Here is a 17,237-nt window from a genome sequence, read left to right as displayed (position 1 = left end):
AACTATATAGCTGCTATTCGTTTCTTGCTTGAGAGGTGGAATACACACTTTTAAATGTTTCTGTTATTGTAATCAAATTGTAATCTAAACAACTTATCTCACAGGAATAGCAGAATGCCGTAATCGCATTGCACCTCTGTGTGTCCTCCTGAGGTCTTGCACCACCGCATGGATGTCATGGGCGCTGGCTCTGAACGAACTAAATTTGAAGTAGACAATCACCTGAAATGCACAAGATCCTTGAATGATTAGAATAACTCCTTCAACTGAAAAAGCGCAAATGTTATGAACACAATTCGACTGGTTTTAATCTTGTCACCTTCGACGGGGTTAGCCCGTGGGCGGCACTTTTGAGCGAGTGTAGCGCGTTCCAGGAATTGTTGACAGCGCGCCAGATGTCCACTTCCGTGCACTGCGAACAACCTGGAGAACCAAGTTGAGAAAATTACGAGCGTAAAGTACGTGCTGGATTTACTTTCTTTTTTCCCGCAAGAACATAAAATTTTGTACAGCGAATGACGCGAGCCTTTGTGCTTTAAGCTTCGCTTTTTTACTTTTAAAATGCAAATTGTCGTTATACTCCGTTCACCCCTAAGCTGAAAATATGTTGGGAGCTACCTGCCCGCCGGACCAATCAGCCGCCTCCCTCTTATCACGTGACCCGGCTTTCCGCGCGTGGGTATTGCCGGAAGCGTGTTGACGTGGCGAAAAAAAAAAATTATGACTGGCCCAATGAGGGTGTAGCTTCCACTGCAGTGTCAGCTCAGGGGTGAGCGGAATATAGTGTTTACGTTCCTCACACTGTTTTCATCTTTAATCTGTTTGTAACGTGTGTGTCAAAGTTATACATTAAAATTTCACGTGTGATTGTAAAAAAGAAAAAAAGTAAACTGCAGACAAATTGAAGTTGTGTTGGCCGCGAACTGCAAATTTTAGCAAAGAAGTTATATATCTCGCGGGGAATTACAACATAGGGTAGAACATAGACTGGCCCAACGAGGTGTGGTTTTACTCCATTGGAAAGTCTGCTTATATTTGTATTCCTATAATTTTCTAAACATATCGGCCTCGAGTTAAATTTTTATTGTCTAAAAATCGTCATGGTGGTGCGTCAGCATTGCCTTTTGGTACCGACCGTGTACCTCAAGAGATACAAAAGTCAAGAAAACATTTTAGTAACAGCAGACTTTGTGATCGACGTCCTAAGGTAAACTTTCGACTATCTGATAAGATATTAATGCGTGAGTGTCCGCTTCCATGCTTTAAACCTTTGCGGTTGGAAATTTCAAGGAAAGTAGATTACTTAAAATTACCCGCATCCTGTGAATTATATTCTGAAAGAAGCCTAATCCCTTAGCGAAACGTTGGGCTCAACTTTGAGGATCCCAAGAGACTCTTTTTTTGAAAGTTATCTAGTTACCAACTTGGATCATATTCATGTTGTTTGATCGTATAGTTTCTTTTTGTTTTTATCCCGCATGTTGTTTTTTTGCGATGCTTACCTTTGTCGACCATGGTGTCGATGGCGCACGACGGGGATACATACCGCGATCCCCGATTAGAATACGTCAACACTAGATTACTGGCGTCTTCGCTCAGCTCTGAGGCAGAAATACTGATTGCACTGCGGTCGCTCTTCTTCAAGAAACGTTCGGCCATGTACCTGAAAGACGGACTGAGTTACTCCAAGTTAACCGCCTAGGACAGCCCATAAAAAGTCTGCGCGAGTTTACAGTTAGACAATGTACTCAAACTATGAATATAAAGACTGCGATGACATCCCCGAACCACTTAACCACCACTTGCTAATGCAACACTAAAGCTGTGACTCTGCGCGGCATTCGCTTTCTGACGCAAAAGTGGTTACAAGTCAGAACGCATTTTTATCTGACAACCACGCTTTGAGATACACCTTCTAGGCAATCTGAAAACCCCGCAATATTGTTATCGTTCTCACTGAAACTTTATACGCCAAAACAGGAAATAAACCTTTTTTTTTTTAAATATGTACATTGTGTGCCTCCACGAATTTCGTACACAGATCTTGATAATTCCTGCACTGAACCTAAAGGAAGAAATACATCCGTCCCCGCATACTCGTACAGCAGGAAATAAATGCACTAGCGTGGACGAATCATCATAAGAAATGTAGGGCACTTGCAGCCACGTTGAAGTAACTAATGATATACACTTTCTGTTGTTCCTAGCCTCCCGGTAACTTTTCCATGAGCCGACTCAACGTAGAGTACGCATAACTGAAAGGAGCCTAAATGCAATGACTTCTCCTCGTAACAGCGTGTGTACCTGCTCATAAATCATTATGTTTCGTATTCCGCAGCACTGTAAACATTTATAAGGGTTCACACGTTGCCATTACGAGGCTTTTACAGGAAATGTAAAACTATCAGGTCTCTTTAAAAAACTGCACTTCTGCAGGTTCAATATTTGTTTTCTAAAGTGTTGATTGAGAGCGACACTTACCCCGCTAGTTTCTTCTGGTAGTTGTCATAGATACTGTTGCCTGGTATGGGGTCGAGGAGTATAAGGATATCGCTTCTCGTATCGCAAGTTGCTGAAAACATCAAACCAATTTTGATCAATCTATATAAAACGCATGCAACTTTTCGGCGATAAACAGAAATGGCAAACAACGACAACAACAAGAACAGCAACAATACAAAGAACAAGGCAAGTACAACTCATAGACAGTTGTATAAGAGAAGTGCAAGAATGTTTAGTGAACGTGGGAGTTGGGACCTCACGTATATTTTTGTCGTCGCTTTCGGCACATTTTTTCGAGGTTCCTGAAAGATAAAAAAAAATTAATTATATTCTAACTGCTATTCTAGTTGTTGTTTTTTATTCAGAAAACGTAGGTTAGAGGAAGTTATGATTGAAAATAAAATTACTAGAGACAATAAATCGCACAATGGGCACAGGCGACCTCACTAAGCCATATATGCCTCGTTAATATTACCTCCCCCATACCAAAAAAAAAGTTTATAGTAACGAGACAAAACTTTATGTATGTAACCAATTCGTCTGGAAGCGTTATTTATATATCGGTTTATCCATAAGAATTACATTAAGGAGCCATGACGTATAGTCTAAGCTCTATTCACTTACCCATCAAGGAGCTTGCTTAAACATCGCGGGAATGGATATTCAATTAAATTAATTTAATGTTGAGAATTTATGTGCCCGATTAATTGCAGTCGATAACATTTTTTCTTTCTTTGGCTACGTAGACGAGAGATGTCTTACTAAGAAGGCGGTCGAGCTTGACATGGAAGCTCTTAAGCATTGGCAAGATAGCCATCTTGATAGCCGTGTGCTTCATCTCCGCGTTGTCCAGCTTGGCGAAGAGCCTCGCCATCACCAGCACTTGCTCCTCGAGTCTGGCAGGAGACAGCAGCCTTCCCACTGCCTCCTTTCTCGTACAGTAGGACAGCCCCTTTGGAAACTCGGGAAGGAGCTCGCGGATGCCTCTGCAATTCCAGGAAAAGTAGTTGTCCATGAACAAGTGCAAGTTTCCGATATATTAGGTGTGGTAGGGCTCTTTTTAAATTGCCCAAGTGCCAAGAAGCACTCTGCTAGTGAAGTTGCAGACGTTCCACGTGCTAGCATCTGCCGAAGTAACTGTTCTAAAGCAAAAGCCAAAAACGAATGGCACTTTTTTAGGTGAGTTTGTCAGAACCTTTTAAATGAGATAGCACTTCTTTGCCAAGATTAATAGCATTATTTAACAGAAGTATCAGACAAATTTCATAATAGCAGAAGCACAAAAACGACTCAACTAAATTAAAAAAACACTGTAGGCGTACCTGCGGCTGTAATACATATCAAGGAGTTGGCTCAGGCGCCGAGGCCGGTCCTTGCTGATCCTTTTCAGGACAGTGCCGAGGATGAACCCTGGACATGTAAATAAGGGTAATTATTGACGTTTTATTTTTTTAATAATAAATCGGATTCCAAGTTTTTTTTTTGTTTTTTTAACAAAACGCACGCACACCGCACGTTGTCTATTGCATAACGAATCAATGAAGAAGGCTGAGTTTATGTTAAATTCAAATTCATGCCAATACAGTTCTGCAGAAATTTGAAGTATTTGAGACACTGTAAAAAGACGACAGACTTCTCTGGGACGACTTCTCAATATCTAAATTTAAGTTATAAAAAGCAACGCCAGCTCTAGAAATGTGACCATACTAATCATAAGGAAAAAATGGCGTGCCAGTTTAAATTTTGTTTTGATGCAATTAGTTTGTTTTGTTCTTAAAAACATCAGAGGTCAGTTCAAAATAAACCTTACAACCATACTATAAATAAAGTTAACGATGCAATCAGAAATATTTTTTATAACTGCTGCAATGTCCAACCAGCCATTATCAAAAGAATGACTACCACATTAAAGACGTGGTGACAGAAAAAAACTAAACAACTAAAACACAATTCAGTACTATAAACAGAGTCCAAAGTGTTATCAGGCGATTCTTCACCATGAGAGTATCAGACGTAGAAAAGAATTGTGAGCAGCAGTAGAGGCTTTATTCGACGTTTCGAGCAGAGCCTGCTCTTTTTCACTTGAAAGAGAGCTGGGTGATTTCACGTCAGTTCATGCAATGACGGTCCGAGTCATAATTTAGATATTTTTGTTAAAAAATATATATGAAAGCCATGGTTCTTGGGAGGACCATTCAGGTATATATGAACGCCGTAACATTTTGTTTTTGCGAAGATATAAAATAGAGAAGCTCGGAACGTGGAAATTGAGAAGATTTCACGATGCTACTTTGCACAGTCGTCATTTTCTCATCGAAGCTTTCACGCCACCATAACTTTTTAATACATTTTACAAAAGATATACAACACATAAACAAAAAATGAAAAATATAAATAAATTATTTCTATGCAAACAAAACAAAAAAATCAAACATGGCATAAAACACGTTTTAGAGACATATTCACAATTGTTTTGTAAATAAACCATCTCTCATAAAACTTTACAAAAATATCAAAATGCGCGTCTTTAAATAATAATTACGTATACGTAAAAATTATATGCCCATCATTAATTGTCGTTTTGTTATTAACGCGGAAACGCAGCTGATTTCTCAAAATGTGGCAATGTTGGGCGTCGATATGTAAAAACCCCATCTTTTTTTCTTTTTTCTTTAAACTCCTCTTGGCACTTTGCAGTGAGCTGAACTAACCTGTGATGGCAAAACATTGAGTAACATATGACCTCCAAACGGGAAAAGCTACGACAAACCTTCACTCGGAGTGAGCCGACGTCCTTGCCATAGCGGCTTTGCCGCACAGCACCAACATTTTGTGCGTCAGTTTTGGCATGTATTTCATATTTATCAATTCTTTTTTTTTAATTTGTGAGTATAACTGACGCGAAAAGGGACTTTGAGCTGGAATATCATTAATTAGCTTACAATTCACAAAAACAAAACGGCCACACTCTGCAAATTCGCTAAGTATGCATTCATAAGCTTAAAACTCTCGGTTGCGCAAGTGGCCATGTATGCATCTGGCTTTTCCAACCGCACTCAACATATTTCATTGATATTTTTTAATGAAATATGAAAATATAAAATATTTGTTTTATTTGTTTAGAAATATTTCATTGATATTTTTAATTTTTTTTGTGTATGTGTTTTATATCTTTTGTAAAATGTATGAAGAAAGTTATGATGACGTGAAAGCTTCGATGAGGAAATAACGACTGTGCAAAATAGCATCGGGAAATCTTCTCAATTTCCACGCCTCGATCTTCTCTATTTTATATCTTAGCGAAAACAAATGTTACGGCGTTCATATAAAGCTGAATATTCCTCCCAAGAACATGGCTTTCATATATATTTTTAACAAAAATGTTTAAATTATGACTCGGACCATCATTGCATGAACTGACGTGGAATCATCCAGCAGGCTTTGCTCGATACGTCATATAAAGCCTCTGCTGCTCTTCATAATTTTTTCTACGTCTTTAAACAGATCAAAGAAACCGCTCAGTCAGTTTGTTTGGTATTTTCGCTTGCTTGTTATCTTCAAGTACTGTTTGATAAAGCAAGAAAACAACATAAATATGGAAATAAGCCACCTTACTAAGACATCAAGCGAAAATCCGATATAAAAATTCACTCAGAATGGCCAGCCTAAGTTTAAAAATGAGTGTCTCTCTTTTGTTTCAAGGACGTATTTATATAATGTTATCATAAATTCGTTTTTACTACATACACCATAGATTTTGGTTCTAACGTATTCCTGAGACGAAGTTGTAATATTCACATCTTGTATTGGTATTTTTTATCTTCTAACGTTCCCGGTAAATACCGCGAACTTTCCATTCATGCATTTTTGTTTTTGTCATTAAAATATTGCAATGGAAAGAGGATATGACATTCTACTTTTAGTTTTTTTTTTTAGTTTCCTCAGCCCCAGTCTCACGCGAAGAAAGCGCGAAATTAGCACCAATGCAGAGGCAAAGAGAACTTGCGTGGGTGCAGGAGGAACTGTTACCTAATTATACTGCGATGTCAAGAAAGAAGTTTTTCTAATGCGGTAGTAACAAAAATTAATTTTTTGGTCATGCTATGCGAATCAAGCTTCAGATATTGAAGTAAAGTAATGTTGGGGGTGTCGCAAAGCTCTCTAGATATCCTAAAGCTTCTAATTTTTTAATAGTATGAAATACGTCTGACGGACCACATCTTTCAATGAAAGATGTGGTTGTGTTGTCCCTGTTTTAATTGTTTTATTCTTTCTTCATCCATGACTTAAACCAACACGCTCTTCTCCCAAGCATGATTTATCAATTTTAGTTAGTGTAGCCATAAAATTATGCACGTCATGCACGTCACGTATATGCAAATCTTAAAAAAAGGTAGTCTGTACAACAATTTGTCCATCTTAGTCTATAAAAAAGTGCTTTGACGTCGAAAGGCTTGAAAGCATCTCTTAACGCTTGACCTACCGTCCAAGGCCCCCAGAATCTCAGCGTCGGTGAGCTTTCCGGGCTTTCTGGCAACCCTGAATTCTCTCGGACACATGGATGTCTTCCAAAAACCGCTTGCTCCGATGATTGGCACCTTGGTGTTGCTCCAGGAGGAAAGGGTCCCGAGGTGACCTGCCCAGATAAAACACACGGGCAGGGTTGATAATGATGGTGGCAGTATTGATGTCCTCGTTTATTCCGTATTTTGTGTCACGTACCATACGTTGGCTAACAGCGAATGTCACGGCCGCAGTAAGCCAGTTAGGGGGGAAACAAACGCGACAGCTTTCAGTTTCTACTTGGCGAGTTCACTCTGACGAATTTGACACGCGCCTCGCTCCGAACCCTTTATTGGCTCGTTGGGGCAGTAGACTTCCCCGTTTTTCAAGATATGCTGAACCGGGGCAAACATAAAGAAGTGCTGTAAAACCAAACACGGCTTCAGCTCTAGAAAAAAATACGGAAAACCGCGTACTCGAAAAGTGAAAAAGAAAAGTAGTGTCAAGTTTAGAGATCCTAGTGCAAGCTCAATTTTGGTATAAATAAAACGACAATATGTATCCACTTAAACACGTAATACGTTTTTTATGTCGTTCTTTTTGACTTTGTACAATTGTAAAGTTAGTGTACAAGTAATTTAAATTGCCTTTTGAAATATATATTGTGATTCATCTTGGAAAAGTTAGAACTTGGTTTTATTTTATACCATGATTAGAATTAAGCCACCTTAATTATTGGGAAAGCTACTGCGAGTATTTTTTTTTCTTATATGTAGGGGAGTCGAGTCTATCTCGCGTTATGGGGAACATAACTTCATACGACTCTGAATAACGGCTTTGATAAAACATTCAAAATGATGTGATAATGTTTATGGGGTATTTATGAACACCATATTTAGCTTACATTAGACGTTAACTTGGCAGTCATTTTTATATCTAAGTTTAAGGTGCAGCCCGTTGGCCCGTTTGCTTGCTTGCAGGGACACAAAACGAATATTTAAAAATACTTAGACATATAAAACGAATGGGCTCTATAAGATTTCATTCACCAATTATTTACCCTTTTCTCTCTTTTCATTACAATGCTAAATATGTTTTATATCAATAATCGCACAAAGGAGCCGTGCAAAACATTCTAGTTTTGAACTCTACTACCTACATATGTAAGAACAAAAAAAGAATACGTTTATACTGGTAAAAATAGTGTGAAGCGGGGTTAAGGTCACTGATCGCGCATCAAAATGGGGTGTGCATGGTTAAACTGTTCTCTTTTCCCTTAAAACCTTTTTTTTTAAACTTCAGCTCAATATAAGTGGATTCTGACATATCATTCGCCGCGAGTTTGATAAGAGGTTGTTTGTGTAGCCACTGCCGGTCCTTTCCGAATTATTTTCAGATGTTTCTTACCGGCTAAGGTCGGCCCGTAGATGTGGTCAATCACGGAGTGTCCCTGGGGCATGTCGCTGTAAGGCTTGAGCAGCTTGAGCAGGTTTTCGGCGCTGTCCCGCACGGAATACTTGCTGGCCACGATGCCCCTGAGGACGTGACCCATGGTTACGGCAAGGGTGGAGTTGCCGGCGATGTTGACGACACCCTGCTCTTGTACCCTGATAAAGAAAAACAAAAAAAACAGCAACAATATAAGGACACAAGTCAGTTTTGTTTCCTGGCCATTCTTCACGGTATAGGTTTTTAAAGTTCATTTTCATTTCTTTTTTTTTATCTAAAAACCATCCAAAGGATGAATTAATAAGGGGATGAACAAAACATATGATACAATGTGATTATTTAACATTAAAAACGGGAACAATACAAACACAAGAAGTGAAGCCAGATTTCATTTGATTAAGATATGGTCAATGAAGTGAGAATAACAAAAGTGACAAAGATGATTACTTAACACACAAAAGCAAAAAAAAATATTTTACAATCTCGCGTTACAATGATGCAGGGAAATACAAGTCAGGATCAGCAGTTATTCACATGTTTACATTGGTCTTCAAATAAGATAGCATTATGATTGGTTATGGTGAGGCATATATTTCCAGTAATTGATGCAAAGTACTAAAGGGACAAAGGAAAAGTGTGAGTGTTGCACTTAAATGGTTCAAATGGTTCAATTTTGCATAAGTGCTTTAATCATGATGATGTGAAATTGTCCAAATGGCAAGGAAAATACTTAAAATGGGAATCGGTGTAATAGACCGAGGAAAAAACAGGAAAACCTGGTAATTTATCTTGTTTCTTCTAAAAGAGGTTTGTAAAGCAATTGTTGGAAGCTCCCCAAAACATGTTTCATCATATCTATGCTTTAAACAATTCTAGTGTGTCTATACTTTCCCATATAATATGTTAGAAAGACAATCAATGCTATTTATAAAAAAGAATAAACTCAACAAAGGGCAAAGTCTAAATCATGTTCAGAAAAAAAATATGTGCAAGGGCAGAGCATGACGTTTCACTTTGATGAGTGTCCTATCGCAGATATGATTTTAATTTTAAACATATTTTCGGCTTGTCGTTTGCTTAAACTCCGTGTCGTTAGCTTAAACTTCGTGCGAGTGAGACGCGGATGTTAGCATTCCTCGATATGCGCGGCGGCGCGCATGGCGCAGCTATTCACTGAATTCAGTCACGTGACGAGCAAAGATTCCAGGGCCGTGCAGGAAAGCCGGAGCTACGGCCACCCGCCGAGGGTGGACGCGAACTCTAGCCGTGGATATAGAATGCGAAAGATCGAGAACATGGTGTTACCTCTTTGAAGCAAAGTTCTTAAGCCTAATATGCGACCAATAAAGAAATTGCATTCTGTCTTAAGAAGAAATTGAAATAAAAAATATCATTTGGCAGCAAGATAGAGAACAAGGTCTTGTTGACAAGTTGTTTCGCTGATATCAACGCCGCAGGCGCCCACAATGTAATTTCTTAATTTTTCAAATATTAGGCATAGGTAGAAGTTGGTTCATATAGACATTTTTTCCACGTGGTTTTCTTATTCTGATCCAGGAATATTTCCGAACCTTGACATTCTACTAGGGTGACCACCCGTCCCGCGACTCGCAGGACTGTCCCGGATTGAGGGCTCGTGTCCCGCGTCCCGCGAGAAATTCGAAAATCTTCAAAATGTCACGCATTTCACACTGGCGTAAAATTAATATCGCAACTTATGGTGCTGCCCAACAACGGGGCACGGGGAAGCGCGGAGGTCGCTGGTAATCGTGTGAATCGAAATGGTTCGCCACTTTGTATCTAAGGGTTGCAAGAGAACCGACGCGCATGCTCCTCTGTGCCTCTCCCTTTGGTGGTAAATGTTGTAAGAAAAATTGCTCGCCAAGTCTAAATATAAAATATTGTATTTTTTTTAAATCGCTGGGTCAATGCGAAAGGGCTGCTGTGGGCTTTTTAATTTTTTTTTTATTGAAGACAGCCACACTCGCAACGGTCGAAAAAGAACACAATGTTAAAAATTTTATAGGACCATGCTGATCAAAGCAAGCGTTGACAGGAAACAATAACCCGAAAAAGATTTCCTGTTTCTTATTTCCATTTGATGCATTGAGTTGATAGAGCCGACTTTTATGTTTTCAGCTTCGACACATTTAATAACATGTTTGCATGAAATAAAATATATCACCTGGGAGTGGAAATTATCTGAACTCAATTGCTGCAATACAATTAGCAGGTGTATGACAGTACAGGATAATAAATGTGTTAACACAGCCTCGGTTCGTTGTGTGCATGTTAACCAATTTAATCTAACCGCCCCCCCCCCCCCCTTGCCCTGCGTGTCCCGCATTTCGCTAGCGGGAAAGTGGTCACCCTACATTCTACCCTGATTACTTGCGTCACATTCACGAAGAGTTTTAGCGATATGCAATGAGTAGTTTATTAACGCGGGTCGAAAAAACAAAAGTTCAATTTTCTCATTCATATACCTTGTAGAACCACGGTTATTTTGAGTGTGCAGGCTCTCTTGAAGTTTCTCGTCTAGTGTCTGTAGTGTTTTACGAAGAACAATCGATCTCCAGAAGAAATTTTAGTACGACAAACTTTATCGGCCGCAACATCATCAAAGTTTTATTATTTCGCAGCATGCGCCGCACGTCTCTTTATAGCAGGAAGCTCAACGCTGCGACTCCAGACAGTCAAAAAAGTCGAAGCAGCAAAAAGCCATTGCCCTAATTCGAAACGCTTTATAGGGGATCGTGGAATCAACTCACGTCCTTAGCAGTGCGCTCTCTTTCTTCTCTGCTCCGCTGTTGAGTGCGTGGGAGAGCATGGCGAAGAGGGCGCACTTGCGGTCTTCGCTCAGCGCAGCCTCGTTGAACTCTGGCGGCTCGGAGGTCCTGAGAAGGGCCTCGAAGATGGCGGACTTGCGCTCGCGGCCGGAGTTGACCACGAATCGTTCTCCGTCGGGGAGCCGTTGGTGGTCCACGAAGTCGATCGAGAACCTGCGTGGAAACGGGGAATCTGTTGAATTTCTACGCTCTAAAAAGTCCAGTGCGTCCACTCTTCCGCAATCCACTTGGAAGTTTCACGTCCTTACATCATGCTCAGTGTCAAAGCGCAGACTGTTTTTTCTTTATGTATTAACATAATTTAAGCCTCGTCATTGGCCGAGCTTTTACCGTAGATTGCAGCTAATGGCTCCCCCTCAAGTGCTTTGCGAGAAAGTAAATGCTCCAGATTTTTTTAAGTGCACAACTGTGCACTTAATAAATTTCTTAATTATCAACACGTCGTTCCTTTCCCATGGGCCCAGGAGGGAGGGGCAGAAAAGGCGGGAGCAGATTGGGGCAAATCTTGAGCGCTGACATCGATGGTCCTGACAGACAGAACCAGAAAGAGAGCGACAGAAGAGTGGAGAAAGAAAGCAGCCGAAAGGTTAGGCGTTGCAGTGACCCGCGTTAGCGTTACTGAGAAATAACTTCTTTGTCTTTATTTACGTTTACCTTTCACTCGGAGCGTGAGCACCACGTCGCGTGCTCACGCTCTGGCGAGCGCGTGAATGAAGAGTTCGATTCCCGATGCCGTATTCGTTTGACGAGATGAGGGGGGATCGGTGGCCGAGTGGTCTAGCGCACACCAGCTCGGAGCACGTGGAGCGAAAGCTCGCGCTGCAGAACCCAGGGATCCTGGGTTGAATCCCCACCCCTGCCCGTTTCGATCTGGATGAGCATCGTACCGGCGTGCGGTCGTGTATCACTACTGCGTGGTGCACGTTAAAGACCCCAGGCTAGCGGTTGTACTGCACTGGCTAAATTGTTCATCTACAGCTGGGAGACTCGTCGCCCCTGTGAGGCAGACCAAGTTCTAGGCTGTATAAACATACACACAACCCAATTTTTTTGACGAGATGAAGTTGCTCGAGCACTTGTCAACTTTATTTAGCAAATGCGCAATTCCTGTGTTTTCCTGCAAAGTATGCGAGAAAAAAACTTTACAGGTGATGTATTCCTGCTTCTTGGTGTATAGGCATCGCCGGCGATATGGACCCGTCGCGACCACCATCTGCTACCACCGATGTCCGCGTCCGTGCCGTTCCGAACGGCCCGAATGCATGGGACTTCATTATATTAACTCTTTGCATGGGCCTAAAGTAAGCCTGAAAATGTTCTGAGTAGAGTGCCTTCATGTGCGCTTTGCTTAGGGTGGTGACATGTCGCCATTTTGTCCCACACGTTTATTTTCATGTTTTGTTCAGAAGCGCGTGAAAGAGCGTGACCCTGCACGGATTTGTGGCACTGACTGTGCTATGGCGACATTTTATTTTCGTCAATTTCTTTGTATTTTCCCCGTGAGCGCGTGCTGTCCGCATCGGGTACTACAAAGGGTGGCATCACCCTAAACGGGAGGACATTGAGGCACCCTAGTTCTGAGCGACTATTTTTTTTATAGATGGTGCGTAGGTTTGGCATCGCAAATGCTGCAAAACATTCAGTCTGGTTATACGCATATCGGAGGTGTTCCAGGTCCACCGATAGATGCGCATGGCGCCAGTGTGCCAGTGTGCTTTCTCTGCGTAAGCAGTCACGAGCGATTGCAGCGCAATCGATCCCGTTCAAGCGCAAATGTGGGGACCAGTCATCAGAAATGCGTATCATGCTGTGGAGTGGGCACGACGTAGCTGTTCTCAATGCCCCAGAGCCGGATGCGCACCACAGAAGGCGCGGAGGTTTCTGAAAGAAAGGGCCATTAGCAAAATACCGATATTTGACAATTTTAAATACCTTGGTGTTTCTAAACTCCCACCCCCTTTCTTTTCTTGTTGTTGACGTCAACATTATAAGATTTTAATGCGTAATGACCATGGCAGAAGTATAAAGAAAAAAGAAAAATCTTTCATGCCTTTTTCCGCCAATTTTGATGGGGTCAAATGCTGTTTCCGATCGATTGCACGTTTTTTAATTTTAATTTTTTGTGTTTTGTGGTATTTTGATATTGGCTGAAAATGCAAATGAGGAGAATGGAGAATGACCCGTGGTCTCGAAAACTTCCATTCGCTCGGAGCAGAATTCGTCCGCTCGATTCGAGCCAGCTGTTTGACTCGCAGGAATTCCCGAGGCGGCGGCATGCCGAAATTCGACGGGTACGTGCACTCACAAATGCACGTGCAATACCGTAGAAAAAAGAAAAAAGAAAAAGAATCGGTTAAGGCAAATCCAGACATGTACAAGTTACCAAAAAAAGAAGTAACCAAATACCATTACTTGCTACTCGCTCAATAAGTACCTAATTACGTTACTCGTTATTGGGATTCAAAGGGAATGAGTTATTTCTGCTCTAAAGTAACAGCCTGTTTCCTCACTACAAGGATTTAGTCTTCTTTCGGACGGAATAGCAACCATCCAGTGGTGTGTCGATTAATTGTTTGTGGCTCCGTTTTGAAGTCATGATTATTCCATGCAGTTACTAAAATACACAATCTCCACTTTACGTAATACGCTAATGAACTGTAATATCGATGCGATATCTATTGGAATGCAATATTTTATGGAATTGGATAAAGTTGGTATGTTTTTTTGTTTTACACATGAAGTTGTATCCTGTAATTTGATATATTTTATGCCGTTGCTACGTTCTACTTTTTATGCATTTGAAACTGAAAGTGAGCAAGGGGGCTTTGTCAAGCTGTTTGACAGCATTTTCTTCTTGTTTCCGCCATTCACGCATTTCGAATTTGAAATAAAGTTCCTTGTGTACGTCGTTTAATACCTAAACTGTGGTGCGGAAAAAGGAAAAATACTTTTAGGCGAAGGAACAGACTCAGAAGGCAACGTCTCAAACTCATCTAACTGATTTATTTCTCAAGCATCTTATATATACCCACACAGTCACTCTGAACCAACTTCTACACAGGTAGCTCCTTTGTTGAAAGCACTTTCAAATACAAAGCGCATACAGATTCACTAGAGAACAAACGGTCCAACCCACGATATCATCATTGTCAATCACTTCGTACGCTAAGATCTCCTTTGTTGAAATCATTTTCAACAACATATAAAGTATACAGTTATAGGAGACCACGCGGTCAAACCCACAATACAAATAAAGTTCATTATTATATATTATTATTAATAATAATGTCTCGCGTCTTAAGCACATGAATGGCCATATCGATTGGATCGGAAAAAGTGGCTATGCTGTCATACTTTGTGCCCTTCTTTTTTCTTCTTTTTCATTGTCTCCCTGGCGTTTCTTTGTCATAAAATTCGCAGGTGCGAGTTGGTGTGAAAACCAAATTAGGTGACAATTGTGTTGCACATGTTTTCCTCCAGAATTAACTATGGATACAGTTATTCTCTGCTCCGTCAAAAAGTAACAAAAATATGCCACTCGTTTTTTTAAGTAACTAAGGAAAAAGGTACCTAAATAGAAGTAACGCGCGTTACTTGTAACCCGTTACCTACACGTGTGGAAAAACCTAGTGCCACGTAAGCGGTTTTGATTTTGACATGGAGGTACCAAACTTCAAGCATATTTGCACGTGACCAAGTGCAGAAAAACTTTGCGTATTCTGGGAGTTTCGACAACAGACACCAATTAATTACTCAATTCATTGTTTTCAAAAAGCGAGCCTCTGGTGTCAGGCTCGTTACGTTACGTTACAATAAATAAAAAAAGGCTAGTAAATCGGAGAAACGTTTGTTTTGAAATTTTATAAATGGCACATATCTTCCATCAGTTAATCGATCTTTTAATATTTGGGTCATTTGCACCACAAAAAAGGAAGGCCGGTTATTCTTAATTCGCCATTTTTTTATATTCAATGTCCGCTAAAAATGAAGTCGCGAACAATATTGAACCTTTAAGCAATCGCGCAATTTCTTCTAGATAAATACTTGGCAGGACTTTTTTAGTCAGCGTAATTTGGTCAACACTTTAATTCTCTATCAATTTTGACGTTGCGCATTGATGATGACGTATTATAGTTACTGACAACTTTAGAAACGTAGGGCGTAGCGAGTATCTAATGATCCCTTCGCAACCAATGAGATTGCGGTATTAGCCGAGAAAAGGGCCGAAGAACGCTAATCAAGGGGCGTGAACGTAAAAATTAGCCACGCCCTTCGCTTCTGAAGCCTTCCGCGAGAGTAGTGATATGAGGGAGACCTTCTGAGAAGCAGGGCAGCCGTGTCGGCGGCGTCCACAGCCCAGTGAGTGCCTTCCACTTGCCGCACCAGGTCCAGGAAGCTTTCGATGCTGTGCGGCAGCGGTGTGGGAACGCCGCCCCCACGAACCAGCCCCGTCTCGTTGAAACAGGACCAGGACACCTTGCTGTTGAACGTCTCGAAGCTCATCAGAGCCAATGCTCCGCTGAAGAGCACTGCACCTGCTGAAACCAATCCGAGTTGTCTGAATTCTGCAACACTCTTGCGAATATACGTCGATGAAAGTGAAACCTGCACGCGGTCAGGTTTTTCATATTAGGTCATGCCAGCGTTTACGTAACTAAAACAAAAACACAAAACAAATCATTAGAAACGAGACATTTATTTATTTGTTCGAAATACCTTCGAAGTTCCTCCAAGGGAGGGTCTCTTTAGGGGTATTTTGCCTAAAGTTAAGACATCGGCAAGTTGTGAACTTGTCTGGTAAGTTAAAAACTTACTGTAGTTTAAATAGTATTCGTCTTAGTTTTCTACAAACCTGTGTTATCTTCGGTGGGATTTTCATTTGTCGTAATTAAAACGCTCAAATCCAAATGCGTTCCCCTCGTGAGCGTTTTACAGAATATGGTAGCAACATTGACCGGAACACTTTGAAAACACATTGTGTAATTTTTTTACTCTGCTTTCTTCTGAATTTTTTTATCTCGAGGTTTTCTCACGATCCATATAAGAAAAAAGGCTGTAATATTTATTCTTATCAGACCGACTTATCAGACCGCATCTCCGTTTTTTTTATTGATCTTAATATTTTAGTAGTCCTCCTTGCGAGTAAACGGCCATGGAATATTGGGTTATATATATATTTTTTTTTACACTGTGTGACACTGTTAACTCAAACAACGAATCGGTGCTTGTTTGAATTTAATGCACCCAGGCTAGTCCCCGGGTATCAAATTTTAACACCAATATCTATGCACCGCAGATGCGTATACATATCAGTGCACCTGTAAGTTTGACGCCAGCGTAAACCTCTCAACAATGTTCAAAGTACGAAGAAATAAAAATAAAACATCCGTTTCGTGGATAGCTGCGTTCAAACTGGGTATATGGTACAATTAACAATAGCCCGTTTGATTAAGACATACTAAAACAAAAAGCAGGGACTCACCTGTAAGGACACGCGCCAAAGATTTCTCGAGTCTTTCCATCACGATATCTCCAGCTTCAGATAAATCGAAGTGCAGGCCGACCCGACCCCAAGTGCTCAACAAGTCATGCCTTCTCACAAAAAAAAAGCGCACGCACACAAACTCGTAAATCGTTCACAATTTCCACCTCTGCATTGAGCAATAATAAAAAATTCACTTGGCAGTAACTAGAAAACTGAGGAGAGGCACACGAAATATGAACAGCCTCAGAGGCTCAAACTTGGAGCACCCGCCGACAACTTCCGTGGATTCCTTGTGACATCGAGCCTCCCCGCACAACCCACACACATCTAAACTCTCTTTCCATCCGTTTACTATTCCTCTTCCCCCCTCTTCGAATAGTATTTCCGTTCTTTACAAGACTACCAGAACGTAACCGACACATGCAACGTGAATCTAAAGTAGCTTAAAC

The 17,237-nt window shown here is 40.9% G+C and overlaps 1 protein-coding gene across 2 annotated transcripts; it reads right to left on the bottom strand.

Annotated features, from left to right (window-relative positions):
• Positions 1 to 18: 18 nt before the first annotated feature.
• On the bottom strand, positions 19 to 8,605 carry LOC120846812. Of its 2 annotated transcripts, none has more exons than XM_042293813.1 (8): positions 8,413 to 8,605; positions 6,986 to 7,138; positions 3,825 to 3,912; positions 3,265 to 3,488; positions 2,482 to 2,804; positions 1,503 to 1,663; positions 320 to 423; positions 19 to 222 (listed from the first exon to the last, which is right to left on the bottom strand). In XM_042293813.1, exons 1-5 carry the CDS (start codon positions 8,555 to 8,557, stop codon positions 2,602 to 2,604), a joined length of 813 nt encoding a protein of 270 aa, XP_042149747.1. In that variant the 5' UTR covers positions 8,558 to 8,605; the 3' UTR covers positions 19 to 222; positions 320 to 423; positions 1,503 to 1,663; positions 2,482 to 2,601. Both variants share the same exon structure in this region, with proteins under 2 accessions (XP_042149747.1, XP_042149748.1).
• Between the last annotated feature and the right edge of the window lie 8,632 nt (positions 8,606 to 17,237).

This window comes from Ixodes scapularis, unplaced genomic scaffold, assembly GCF_016920785.2.
Source record: "Ixodes scapularis isolate PalLabHiFi unplaced genomic scaffold, ASM1692078v2 PGA_scaffold5__190_contigs__length_132052651, whole genome shotgun sequence".
Taxonomy (NCBI): domain Eukaryota; kingdom Metazoa; phylum Arthropoda; class Arachnida; order Ixodida; family Ixodidae; genus Ixodes; species Ixodes scapularis.
Note: the sequence above shows the minus strand (reverse complement) of the source record. Positions and strands in the feature narration are given on the sequence as shown.